This window comes from Borostomias antarcticus (genome assembly GCF_949987555.1).
Source record: "Borostomias antarcticus genome assembly, chromosome: 15".
NCBI classification, from domain to species: domain Eukaryota; kingdom Metazoa; phylum Chordata; class Actinopteri; order Stomiiformes; family Stomiidae; genus Borostomias; species Borostomias antarcticus.
Genome location: NC_140248.1, coordinates 15,275,433 through 15,289,129, shown reverse-complemented (window position 1 = coordinate 15,289,129; position 13,697 = coordinate 15,275,433). Strand labels below are relative to the sequence as shown.

General features: G+C 44.1%; 1 protein-coding gene across 1 annotated transcript; it reads left to right on the top strand.

The window, feature by feature from the left end:
* Nucleotides 1-2,251: 2,251 nt before the first annotated feature.
* On the top strand, nucleotides 2,252-12,055 carry slc13a2 (solute carrier family 13 member 2; the record flags this gene model as incomplete). The annotated part of the gene is made up of 12 exons (XM_084449377.1): nucleotides 2,252-2,353; nucleotides 6,058-6,186; nucleotides 6,537-6,673; nucleotides 7,071-7,294; nucleotides 7,823-8,018; nucleotides 8,388-8,510; nucleotides 8,856-9,068; nucleotides 9,344-9,468; nucleotides 9,620-9,735; nucleotides 10,265-10,426; nucleotides 11,596-11,733; nucleotides 11,924-12,055. The coding sequence occupies 12 exons, from the start codon at nucleotides 2,252-2,254 to the stop codon at nucleotides 12,053-12,055; spliced, it is 1,797 nt and encodes a 598-aa protein (XP_084305503.1).
* Nucleotides 12,056-13,697: the final 1,642 nt, after the last annotated feature.

The following is a 13,697-nucleotide window of genomic DNA, read 5'->3' as shown; positions in this document are numbered from 1 at the left end:
GAGAAATAACATTGTTCTGACACCTAAAACCTGTATTTTGCATTCCGTGTATGTATTTGCTATGTATTTGTGGATGTATTTTTTCAATGTATTTTTCTTTAAACGCCTATACATAGTGCATCTGATCCTCTGGAGCATATATGTATGTTACAATTCTAATGTTACTGCAATGTCCCTATCGAATAAATGAATGAGCGAATGAACTACCTACCTACCTACCTAACTAACTACTAACTAACTAACTAACTAACTAACTGCATTCAGTTCCCACCAGCAACAGAAAAGAAGCCAGGTTCCCATGATTCCTTTGCTATTAGCCAGGGTCATAGTCATACTGAAATAGTGATCTTGTTTGATTTGAATGACTTGCATCAGGAGAGCCAGCAGACACTGTGGCGCTTCAGTTCTATTATGGTGACCATAAACGGGTTCAGTTACTGTATGTCCACCTTGGCAGTCCAGCCACTACCAACTGCCTGAAACAAGAAAGCCGACATTTGATGTGTCACAAAAGCCTCTCTCTATATATATATCTCTCTCTCTATCTTTCTTTCTCTCTCACACACACAAGAAATGGAGTGATAGGCCGAGAGAGAGAGAGAGAGAGACCTACCTCCATTGAGAGACCTACCTCCAGTTCAAAACCTCATTATGTTAGGTCTGCAGGCAACTGGTCTCTTTTATGAAACATTCACATATCTCTTATTCATACAATTATAGCCTGGTGAATAATAGTCTGTCTACAAAGTATCAACGGGGCCTCAGATAGCACATTATTAGTGCTTGTGATTTAGTGCACTGTTACTCAGAACAGCTCTTAATCAAAAGCATTTTCAGCAGTAGTCAAGCTCTTTAATCTAGTGTTGGCGCTGTACAGAATGTTATGATTTTATTGAAGCCTTATCTCAAGGCTGACTGGGAGGAAAGTGTGAGGCATCAAAGAAGAAAGAGGTCCAATCAAGGTCCTTGTGTTACAATAATATTATATGATCTTCGTTTATAATAAACTTATGTGATCTTTGTGTTATAATAAGATTATATGATCTTACAAGAGAAAAGCAAGGATGTTTAGCAAAATACTATCCTTTCACCTGCAGCTTCTGTATCAGTGGCCATTTTTCCGACAGCACGTTTTTCATACTCAGCGACATAAAATAGCAAATAACATAATTCATTTTATTTATAAAGCACTTTTCATTGTGAGACAATCTCAGAGTGCTGAAAATGGCTCAACACCCCAGTCCCAATGCTCTCAATAGGCTCACCCTCTCAGAACCCATCTCTCTTTCCTCTGCAACGCTATGTGTCACATTCTCTGAAATCCCACAGAGATGCTGTGTTTCGATCTGGGCTTCCTATTCAGGGTGGACAATGATCTTCCCACCGTCCTGGACTATCAAAACCTGTGAAAGTGCAGGTCGTTTGGATGGATGGTTTCATGTTCTACTTACCCACAATATCAAAGTTTCACCTCAGAATAGTCGAAAGCCACAAGAGGTTGTATTTCCAAGCTACTGTATATTGAAAGTTAAATAATTGAGAAATGTCCCCCATGTCTCTTTGCTAGGCCAATGGATGAATGAATGGAATGTCATGACAGTAATGGAACTGTAAGGTATGTGGCAGAGCCATTGTGTAGAGGCAACTGGGCTGTGTCCAGAGGACACCTCTGTTGTGTTAGCACACTGACCCACTCACCAGCTCTCAGACTCCCAGAGCGATCTTCCACTGTCCAAGCACCAATCACCATTCTAGATTCACCGACTGAGCACCAATCACCTGTCTTGGATCCACCTCTCAGATACAGGGAGTTTGAACAGAGCATCACCCTCAGTCCCTTCACCTTTTCTCCATTTCCCCGCCCCCCCCTTCCTTCCCCTCTCTCTCTCGCTCTCTCTCTCTCTCACTCTCTCTCTCTCTCTCTCTGGCCCTATCACTCCATTTCTTTAGGATTACCCTCCTCATTGTTGGTTAATATTTGATTCCTGCCTGCTGATAAAAACATTATTTTACAGTCTAATTAGACCATGTCATCTCTGGTTCCTTGCTACAGTTAGTTAGGTACAGTAGTGGTCTATTACCTGCAGTTCAGGTGTGTAGCTTCTGAACTGGATTTTTTTTTTTTTTTTCTCTGATCTCTGGTATAGGCTGTTTTAATCCAGGCAGTTACCTGTGTGGCACAGTACCTGTAGGCTTCCTGTCAACCAGGTGTTTTTGTGTCTTGCATTGTGTGTGTTATTTTTGGAGAGCCATGGCTGGGTGTCTGCGCTGGACATGGAGTCACAGGAACTACCTCATCCTCTTCCTCACTCCGCTGCTCATCCTACCCCTGCCCCTCGTCATCCCCACACCGGTAAGAGTGTGTGTATGTGTGTGTGTGTGTGTGTGTGTGTGTGTGTGTGTGTGTGTGTGTGTGAGTGTGTTTGCGCGTGTGTGAGTGCTGTATGTAGGTGTGAGGAGGAAACAGAGGAATATAAAATTCAAAGGGAGAACTGGAACACAATTAGATTGATATCCTAGCCCGGAGAATCTTGAGGGAATATCCTAAAATGAATTTTCTGAAGCGCTTTCCCATGCCTGCTGTCATGAAGTGATGGTTTGTAAACAAAAACAAACTGGTGAAGTGAATAGACGTGGGGCTTTTTGAGAGGGCTTCACCAAGGGCCAGGATATGGGTTGACAGTGATAATCCCCACACCAGCAAGGCCACTGGGGTACCAACCCTGTGGCCGCTGAATGAATGTACTGTACATACTGTAGGACGCACCGCACTCACATATCACGTCACACACATACTCACATACACATTACACATCGCACACTCACTGTACAGTATGTACACTGACCGCATTAAATTTTGTATACTATTTTTATTTTATTTTGCATTCATATTTTGTACTTGCTCTCACTGTCCTGTCTTTGCACTGTCCCCTTCTCGTTCCTGCACCCTGTCCAATGTTGTCTCCATGTTATGCACCATGCCCGAAGCAAATTCCTAGTATGTTGAAAAACTACATAGCAATAAACAAATTCTGATTTTGATTATATCACAATGTACCAGGGTTAAGGTGAGAAATATTAGTGGTGTTCATATTATATTGATTTCTCACCACAAACTTGGCAAACTAGGCTCTTATTTACCCAAACATTCTTAAACGCGGTAGTAACTGGATTGTAGTGGAGGAGAGGTGCATGTTTTAATGATGTACATTTATTGGAAGTGAATAGGAATTGATATTTAGATGATGTTATGCTTGGTCATGGCACCAGCTGTCTCTAGCACTGATCTCAAGAGCAGGGGAATTCAGGTGGTATGAAGGCCCAATCCAGATTCAGCTGGTATGAAGGCCCAGTGCAAGGCTAGATTCATGAACTTTATTGCCTTGGTCTCCCAATAACTCTTAGTCTGACAAGTTACTTGCAAACCATGTGTTCTAGAATGACAATAGCTGGAGTAAATAAATAAATAAACATACATGAGTAACACTTTACAATAAGGGTACATTAATAAGCATTAGTTAATGCATTATTAAATGAGTAGTAAAGGGAAAATGCATGTTTAGCCCTGTTTTAAGGTTACTTATGATCAATACAATGTTTCAGATCAAAAAGTTGACAAAACTAGCCCTTTTGAGAAAGTCTGATAATTGCTCTACCACCGTTTAGGTCATACAATGGGTGGGCACCGTGAAAAATCTTTCAAAAACATGTTGAACTCTCGATTTCAAAGACAAGACGCTCACGAGGGGGTAATTGGTGTCCGTTGGTGTTCTGACATCAAATTCGCCGCAAAGTATGAATCCTGTAGGGTTTTATTGATCATTTTATGAAATCCATTGACTTGTATTGACGCGACCGTTGTAGATGTGTAGATCAATCTGCAGAGGGGATTCAGGAAGTGGAACTACTTCAAGGCATTTCGTGAGATCGGAATCAGTTCAAGCGGAAGTTTACACACGTATGTGCTGCGACAAAATAGTTCTATGCTAAATATTTAAAATAGCTTTTCCAGATGAACTAGAATCTTACTTTATGGCGAGTTATATGTCAGAACGCCAACTAACACCTTGGTGAGTTTCTTGTCTTTGAAATTGAGAGTTTAACATGTTTTTTGAATGATTTTTCATGGTGCCCATCCAATCAATCAATCAAGCAAGCAAAAAAACTGTAATCACCCGGGGGCCAGATAAGTGAGCTGTAAAAATTCTTCCTTGACCCCTCTCAACAAGGCAATCGAGCAAGCTCCTGGAGTATGTTTGTCTACTGGCTAAGAACATTTATAAAGCAATAAATAACATTAAATTACATTTTCAGAGTAAGAGAGTCTAATAACATCATAGGAGAGACATGGCAAACACTGGTGTACGTCTGTGTGTGCGTGAATGTGCCTGGGCCCAGATAGAGGCAGGGGTCAGGGGTAGGATCGGGGTAGGAAAAGGATACGGACCCGGGTTAGGGTGAGGGGAAGGGGATCTGAGCCCAGGACTTGTGTATGTCTGTGTGTGTGTGAGTGTGCCTGGGTCCAGGTAGAGGCAGGGGTCAGGGGTAGGGTGGGGGTAGGAAGAGGATACGGACCCGGACATCCATTGTATGACCAAAACAGTGGTAGAGCAATTATCAGACTTTCTCAAAAGTGCTAGTTTTGTCAACTTTTTGTCTCTGAACCATTGTATATGATCATAAGTAACCTTAAAACAGGGCTAAACATGCATTTTCCCTTTACTACTCCTTTAAGCATTAAGTAACAGTTTATTAATGTCTCTATGAACCATTTACTAATGTTATTTATGTTAACTAAGGTTAACTCACCTAACCCTAACCTTAACTAATGTATTAATTAACATTAGTGAAGCCAAGTGGAAAATAGATGTGAACCAAAGAGATGGCACTGTGCTTTTCTGGGCCTCCCCAGCGTGAGACATGCACTAGCAGAAGTAGCGCATGAGGTATCTGGAAGAGAGTCATCTGTTTGACCAGGTTGCATGTGCTCTTGTGGAGAGATTGCCGCATGTTTCGTGGAGTCTGGATAAAAGTGATTGTATATCCATGCAGTGGGCTGCGTGCGGGAAATTGAGGACTGCATGCACTGCAGCTTGTGAGGACCCTCCTACCTGAGTAGAGTCAAGGACCTGTCATCACGTGCAATTTAGCTAGCAGCACCAAGATAGGATAGCCTACAGTACAAGAACGACCCTACAGTTATTTATGCATCTTACATTACCTTTAGTAATTTTGTTTATTGCAGTCAGCTCAGATCTAGGGAGTTTATATTAGCCTTATCACTTTGGGAAGACCACACTTTCATTTAATGCCATTTTGTTTCTTTGCAAAGTGGTCGAGAATAAAGAACCCATATTTTTTAGTTGTGTCCTGTGGTATTCAATACACCAGGTTACATTAGTAACCTAACTTAACCCTAAATAAGCATTAGTTAACAGTTAACTAATGTTTTTTGTGACCCTTATTGTAAAGTGTGACCCATACATGAATTAAACCGTACTGAGCTGATAGGGTTAGGGTTAGAGATTTTAATCATGAATCTTGAAAGATTTTTTTTGCTGTGACTGTTACTCTTTTTGAAAATATATAACACTTATTTAATGTAACCTTTAACTAGGTATTCTCGTGAGATCTTGCACAAGAGAGACAATTATAAAAAAGCATAAGAGATATTAGCACCATTATTTTGTGGAAACAGAAACTGCTGAAAAATACAATTCTAGATGGAAACACCTCTCCCCCCACTGGTAAACTACAGACTGGGTTACTGATACAGCACAGTGGAAAATTTTCAGTCGGAGACTTTAAACAAATCTCCATAGATACTAATTTCTCTTTCAGGCTCATAAAGTGGTACCAGGGTTACCTTTATCTGTGTGAGTAAAGCTTTCTAAAGATGTGAAAGTAATAAGATGCAGATAACAGTAGTCACTGTTGTTCCACTGCTGCTGTTAAATGTGTGTGTGTGTGTGTGTGTGTGTGTGTGTGTGTGTGTGTGTGTGTGTGTGTGTGTGTGTGTGTGTGTGTGTGTGTGTGCGTGCGTGTTCGTGTTCACAGGAGGCGCGTTGTGGCTTTACCATCATCCTCATGGCACTGTACTGGTGCACAGAGTGCATGCCCCTGGCCATGACTGCCCTCCTGCCCGTCATCCTCTTCCCCATGATGGGCATCATGAAGTCTGAGGCGGTAAGACACGCTCTCACACTCCACTGGCGAGTTGTGATGTTAGTCTGAAGGACAGTTGGTAGTTGTGATGTTAGTCTAAAGGACAGTTGGTAGTGGTGATGTTAGTCTAAAGGACAGTTGGTAGTGGTGATGTTAGTCTATGGGACAGTCGGTAGTGGTGTTGTTAGTCTGAAGGACAGCAAATAGTTGGGATGTTAGTTTGAAGGATAGTCGACAGTTCTGATACAACAGGGGTGAGTGAGGACATAAGGGTTATAATGACACTCACACATCGTCATGATCTAAAACGCCATTATGATTAGCGTATCATGCGTTCATCCTCGTGTGTGGATGTTTGTTATCTGTCCCAGGTGTGTGTTCAATACCTCAAGGACTCTAACATGCTGTTCATCGGTGGCCTGTTGGTGGCCATCGCGGTAGAGAACTGGAATCTGCACAAACGCATCGCCCTGCGAGTGCTGCTGGTGGTGGGGGTGCGGCCTGCGCTGTGAGTCACCGCCTCTAAAGGTGTCTGCACACTGCCCCGACCAACGCCAACCAACAGTAACCAACACCAACCAACACTTGTGTGCCATTTTTGATGGTGACTGTTGCAGTTGGTTGGATGGATTTTGGAGCTGAATTTTACTTCCAACATTCTAACAACTGCCAACTTTAGAATGTTGGGTGATGCGAATTTGTTGCCGTTGGTTGGGACAGTGTGCAGGCACCTTTAGACGCTGTAGAAGAACTCTACATCATATGATCAACTACTGTAACTTTGAAGATCTACAGATGTAGCAACTGAAGTCTTACGCTGCACAGAACAGAATACTACTTTATCATCTTCAGTTACCCACTCTGTCTCTTTCTTTCCCTCCCTCCCCCCTCCGTCTCTCCCCCAGGTTGATGATGGGCTTCATGGGGGTGACCGCCTTCCTGTCCATGTGGATCAGCAACACGGCAACCACAGCCATGATGCTACCCATCGCCCAGGCCGTGCTGGAGCAGCTGAGCGCCACCGAAGCCAAGGCGGACGAGCGCAACCTGAGGGCGGTGGGCAGGGACAACCAGACCTTCCAGCTCGACGCCAAACAGGACATCGCCAAGACTCAGCTGGATGATATATGTGAGTACCACTGACTGGATAGGTGATCCGTGACACTGAACAGCGTGGCACCGCCACTTCACAAAGATTTAGAATAATCCGTTCTGTGTGTTACTGTGGCTTCAGGGGAATTTTATGGTGCTCTCTTAAAAGGTGAAATGTCTAAGAGAGAGATAGACACACACACATACACCTTTCACTTTATGACAGGCTACCGAGAACATGTTTTAACATGATCTCTGGGTGACATACATGATCTCTGGGTGTCATGGGGTCTGTGTTAATGATCACTGTTGTAAGATGTATCAGAGGGGACAACGGGATAGGGTGAAAAAGCCCCCTCCCTCCCCCTCCAAACCCTACTGTCCCTCTAAACCTTCCCCCCTCCAAACCATCCCTCTAAGCCCTCACAATCCCTCCAAACCCCCCCCCCAAACCCTCCCTCTAAACCCTCCCAAACCCTCCAAACTCTCCCCCATGCAAACCCCTTTAACCCCCCTCCCCACCCAAACCCTACCTCTAAATCCCCTCTCTGCCCCTACACCCTAGCGCCTCCAGATGAGAATGGGGACGAGGAGATGGACGCATATTCGCCACTGGAGCAGCGGAGGAAAGCCAGAGAGCTGAAATATCTCCTCCTGACCAAAGGGATGAGTCTGAGCGTGTGTTACTCCGCCAGCATCGGAGGCACGGCCACCCTCACCGGCACCACCCCCAACCTCATCCTCAAAGGACAGATGGACGAGTAAGACCCACGCACTGACACAAAGACACACACAAATATGTGTATGTGTGACAGTCTTCATTTCGCTCTGCATTGTGTTTTGTTGTGTCACTCGTTCGTTTGACCATGTTAACGGACTGCCCAAGGTGGGATTCGAAGTGACGTTTTTCTGAGCTCGTCGATTTGCGAGACACCACCAGTCCTGCTACGCCACTGAAAAGCAAACTATTCAATGGTGCAGTCGGACGGTATTTATACTATAGGAGTGAGTTTCACTACTTGACGCCTACTCCACTCTATTCTCCTCATTACACATGCACACATTATGATGTCTGTAACTTGAACAAAAACTGGAGTTTCCTCCTCCTGTTTCCACTCTCCTCTCCACAGGATCTTCCCTGGTAATCAGAATGTGATCAACTTTGCCAGCTGGTTCGGCTTCGCCTTCCCCAACATGGTGATCATGCTGGTGCTGTCCTGGTTCTGGCTGCAGTTCATGTACATGGGCTTAAAGTAAGGCTTCATCACTTACCAGCCACTAACATGCACACAGCCTTCAAGTAAGACTCCATTACTTACCAACCAGGAAATATTAAAGACAATGTTTTTATCTGCCAACAAGTCTTTTTAAGCAGTGCAGCGCTTCTATACGTCCATTTGTAGCATGAGATTTTGACCAATCAGGAGTCGCCAATACCGTAGCGCACCAACACTAGAGGGCAGGAATGAGCAAAGTATGGCCGGCTTCAGACAGCTCTATCTCAAGAAGTATAAATGTTAGTATAAAGCTTAGATATAACACCGTAGGGATCCTGGGAACCAGATGAACATTTTGATATAATATGTCTGTGTTGTTAGCCTGAAGAAGTCGTTCGGCTGCGGCACCAAGGACGAGGGAGATGAGGAGGCATATGCGGTGATGAAGGCGGAGTACAAGAAGCTGGGAGGTATGACCTTCGCCGAGGGGGCAGTGCTGACCGTCTTTGTCACGCTGGTGGTGCTGTGGTTCACCAGAGAGCCTGGTTTCATGCCAGGCTGGGCCACGGTGCTCTTCAACCTGGATGGACAGCAGTAAGTCACACACACACACATACACACACACATACACACACACACGCACACACACACAATCACACACACATACAAACACGGCAATGCACACACACACACACACACACACACACACACACACGCAAACACAAGCACACACACACACGCGGACACACAAACACACACACACACACAAACACGACAATGCACACACACACACACACACACACACACCAATGCACACATGCACAATCGGGAACGTCCAGTCGAGTTTTAACGCTCTGCCCGCCCCCGAGGTTTGTGACAGACGGGACAGTGGCCATCTTCATGTCGATGCTGTTCTTCATCATTCCTTCACGACTGCCCCGGTTTGGCTGCTGTGGTGGGGGCTGTTCTGAGGAGGGGGAGGCAGGAGAGGAAGGTGAGACACAAACCAGGATTAGAGCTGGATCATTTCCACTCTCTGGTATTCAGCCAGCCTCGAGGCCAGACCCATGAGTTCTTAGCACGCGGAGCGCAGCGATTCAACGTAATATTTGAGTCTGGAGATTCAGCTAACCCTCCTTCTCTAGGTAAGAGGCTGATGGCCCCCCCTACCCTGCTGAACTGGCAGTTGGTGCATGAGCACATGCCCTGGAACATCGTCCTTCTCTTGGGAGGGGGCTTCGCTCTGGCCAGTGGAAGTGAGGTGAAGTATGCACTTTGACTTCAGCAATAGATTATGCTCTTAGTCGCTTGTTTAGAAAGGACATGCACTTGTGAGTTCTGGCGAGTTGTACACTGACTTCATACGTTAAATGAAATTATTGCAAGTCACTTTGGATAAAAGCGTCAGCTAAGTGACTGTAATCTAATGTTATGTGAAAACAGGAGCTGCTCTACGTAGCCCACTTACCTGTTTGGACGTTAGCATCACATATAGGGTAATCTAACGAGCCATAGAGAGATATTGTAGTTCATAAGAATGTGATGATGTCATAGTCAAAATGTATGTGTATCTGTTAAGAAGTTACATTTTTTAATCCCCCTGTGTGTGTTTGTGAATGTGTGTGTGTGTGTGTGTCTGTGTGCGTATGTTTGTGTTTGCGTGCGTGCATGTGTGTGCGTGTTTGTGTGCCCGTGCCTTTGTGTTTGTGTGTGTGAGCGTGCCTGTGTGTGTGTGTGTGTGTGTTTGTGTGCATGTGTGTGTGTGTGCACGTGTGTGTGTGTGTGCGCAGGAATCAGGTCTCTCCGTGTGGCTGGGGGAGAGTCTGGCTCCTCTGAAGAGCATCCCTCCCTTCGCCATCTCTCTGCTGCTCTGCCTGCTGGTGGGAACATTCACTGAGTGCTCCAGCAACACGGCTACTACCACCCTGTTCCTACCCATCCTGGCCTCCATGGTGAACACACACACACACACACACATACACACACACGCACACACACACAACAACGTGGCTACTACCACCCTGTTCCTACCCATCCTGGCCTCCATGGTGAACACACACACACACACAAACACACGGCTACTACCACCCTGTTTCTACCCATCCTGGCCTCCATGGTAAACACACACACACACACACACAGCAACACACACACTGTTGTGTAAAAATTATCTAAGTTCTCCATCAGAAGTCCAAATAATTCAGAGTCCAAATAAGAAAGGCACTTGAAGAAGAGTCCGATGTAGCAGATTTTATTGCTCCTTCAATGAAAACAGCAGTAAAACCGGTGGCCCGTCGAGAAGTCAACAACTCTGTCATCTGTGCAATGTCTTATATAGCCTACGGCAATCACTGCCCTCCTATCTTAAACACAACCCATTTTTAAAACACGCCTCTGAATTGGCACAAATCTAATGGTGTCAGCAGTTTCTACACCGGACCATGCCCAAATATGTCCCCTTCAGACCCGGCCGGGGCTTTCCAGTAAAAACAAATTAACTCCAAGTAGGTGCACTGATAATTCAATCATTGACAGAGATGGTAACTCAATTTTGACAGAACAGGGGAAAAAAGAGATGATCGGGGAAAAAGGGGTGAACAGAAGAAAGGGGATTGTCTTTGTGGTTAAAAACTCCTAGCCGATGCACAGATAACTCAGCTATTTGACAGATCCAGAGGGAAAGTGGTCACAGACCAGGAGAAGAAGAGCAAAAGGGATAATTTCAACATTTACTCCTTTACTGGCTTGCCACGCACTAAAACCTCCCAGTGGTCACATCTGGTATTACTCTGAGCAGATCTCTGTTGCAACATGTGTTTTGGCTGTCTAAAACAATTTATACCATATGATGATTATGATTACAATATCAGATATAAATGAGATGATTAAAATGCAGGGGAGCTAAATCAAATTAAATCACAACAACACACACACACACACACACACACACACACAACAACAACCTTCTAAATGTCCCCACAAGTCCCGTTTTTCTTGTTTAACTACTTGTGGGGACATTGTGTCCCCACAACGTATAGTAAATTCAAAACACGTACACAGACACACACACACATACCAATGCGTGTGTGTATTCTAACTGTTGATGTGAATTTTGGTGCAGGCTACAGCTATCCAGCTGCATCCACTGTATGTGATGCTGCCCTGTACTATATCTGCTTCCCTGGCTTTCATGCTGCCAGTGGCCACCCCGCCTAACGCCATCGCCTTCTCCTACGGAAACCTCAAAGTCATTGACATGGTGAGACACACACATACACACGCATGCATGCACACACACGCACACACACGTGTATACACACACACACACACACATACGCACACACACTGACAACATCAATCTACATGTACCTAGCTCATAAAAACAAACACCAGCAACAGCATAATCCCGGGTGTTTGCCGTGCTCTAACTGGTTGGATGATGCCCCCAGGTGAAGGCAGGCTTCACGCTCAACCTCATTGGGATTCTGAGCATCAATTTCGCCATCAACACCTGGGGATCGGCCATGTTCAACCTGGACACCTTCCCTGACTGGGCCAATATCACCCATGGGAAGCCCTGAAGGAGTGAGGAGGAGGAGAGAGAGAGTGTGTGTGTGTGTGTGTGTGTGTGAGAGAGAGAGTGAGAGAGAGAAAGAGGGAGAGAAAGAGGGAGAGAGAGAGGAGAGAGGGAGAGAAAGAGGGAGAGAGACAGAGAGAGAAAGAGGGAGGGACAGAGAGAAGATAAAAAGGGAGGGGGAGAGAGAGCCATCAGTGAGGGGAAAGAGAATTTGGGCAGCCAGGTTTTCAGATGAAGACAGAAACTTTAGGGTTTAACAGACATTAAAGGAGCAGTAAAGGGAAAATCATGTTTAGCTCTGTTTTAAGGTTACTTATGATCATATACAAAAAGATCAGATCAAAAAGTTGACAAAACTAGCACTTTTGAGAAAGTCTGATAATTGCTCTACCACCGTTTAGGTCATACAATGGATGTGGGTGGGCACTGTGAACAATCGTTCAAAAACATGTTAAACTCTCAATTTCAAACGAATTTGATTACACTAACCATTGTATATGATCATAAGTAACCTTAAAACAGGGCTAAACATGATCTTCCCTACTCCTTTAAGGAAAGGCTTTTGTTAGAGAAGAGAATTGAAACAAGAGTAAAGTATAGGACAAGATTACAAATATATCTTGAGAACAGGTATACTGTATCTCTTTCTGGGAACCAAATGAGGGACAGAAAAAAGAGACATGCACAAAACAGAACAGTCCAAGTGGCAATAGACCCCCCCCCCCCCCCTCCCCTGCTATTCAACACCTCGGAATGAATGCTGCTTTTGACAATACAGAATGCCCTTTTTAAATAATACATTTAGTATATTATAAATGTATTATGTCCAAAAGTGGAATACTCCGTATTAACAAACTGTATTATATTTGTAATTTAATTAATTTGAAATGACAATGATCATGAAATCTTAACTTATTGTGTTCCTTTCGTTGGAACATACAGCAAGCTTGCCTGTGGACTACAGTAACATGCAGTAACAGTATTTCATGAAAACAAAGGTGTTTTTATTTGTTGTGTGGTATGCTTGTTTGTTTGTTTATTTGTTGTGTGGTATGGTTGGCTCTTACTGAAAGATCCCTAGACCCATAGAATCAAACAGAATGACCCGTCCACATACGACACTGCTGATGAAATGAGACCAAGTCAGTTTGTTGGATGATCACCTTTCACACTCATGTTTGTTCAAACATGTTTGATGTACTGTAACTATATGTATTTTTGTTTGTACTCTGAAATAAAAGACCTGCTTGTTTATTAAATTAGCGATCTTAGTCCAACCTGTTTTTCTCTTCCTCGCAATAGATTAGAACAGCTTTTCCTGAGTTAATACACACTGGCACTCACACACAGGTTTAAAAAAAGAACACAAAGACAAATCAATTCATTATTTCAAAAATTCACATAAACCTTTATTTTTTGTTCACCCATACTGGCATTTGAACCTTCAAAAACTACATAGTTAAATTGTTTTATTTCAAAGTTATTTGACATGAATCACATTCATAAATACATCTATTATACATGTTCGACTAACGTTGTCATTCAAGTTCTTCCATTTCAACTGCACTTGGTTGAGTCCAGTCTTGGCTGGCCCCACCAGCCCCTGGTGCTACACTGTTCTGCAGGGCCCTGCTGCCCCCCTGGGA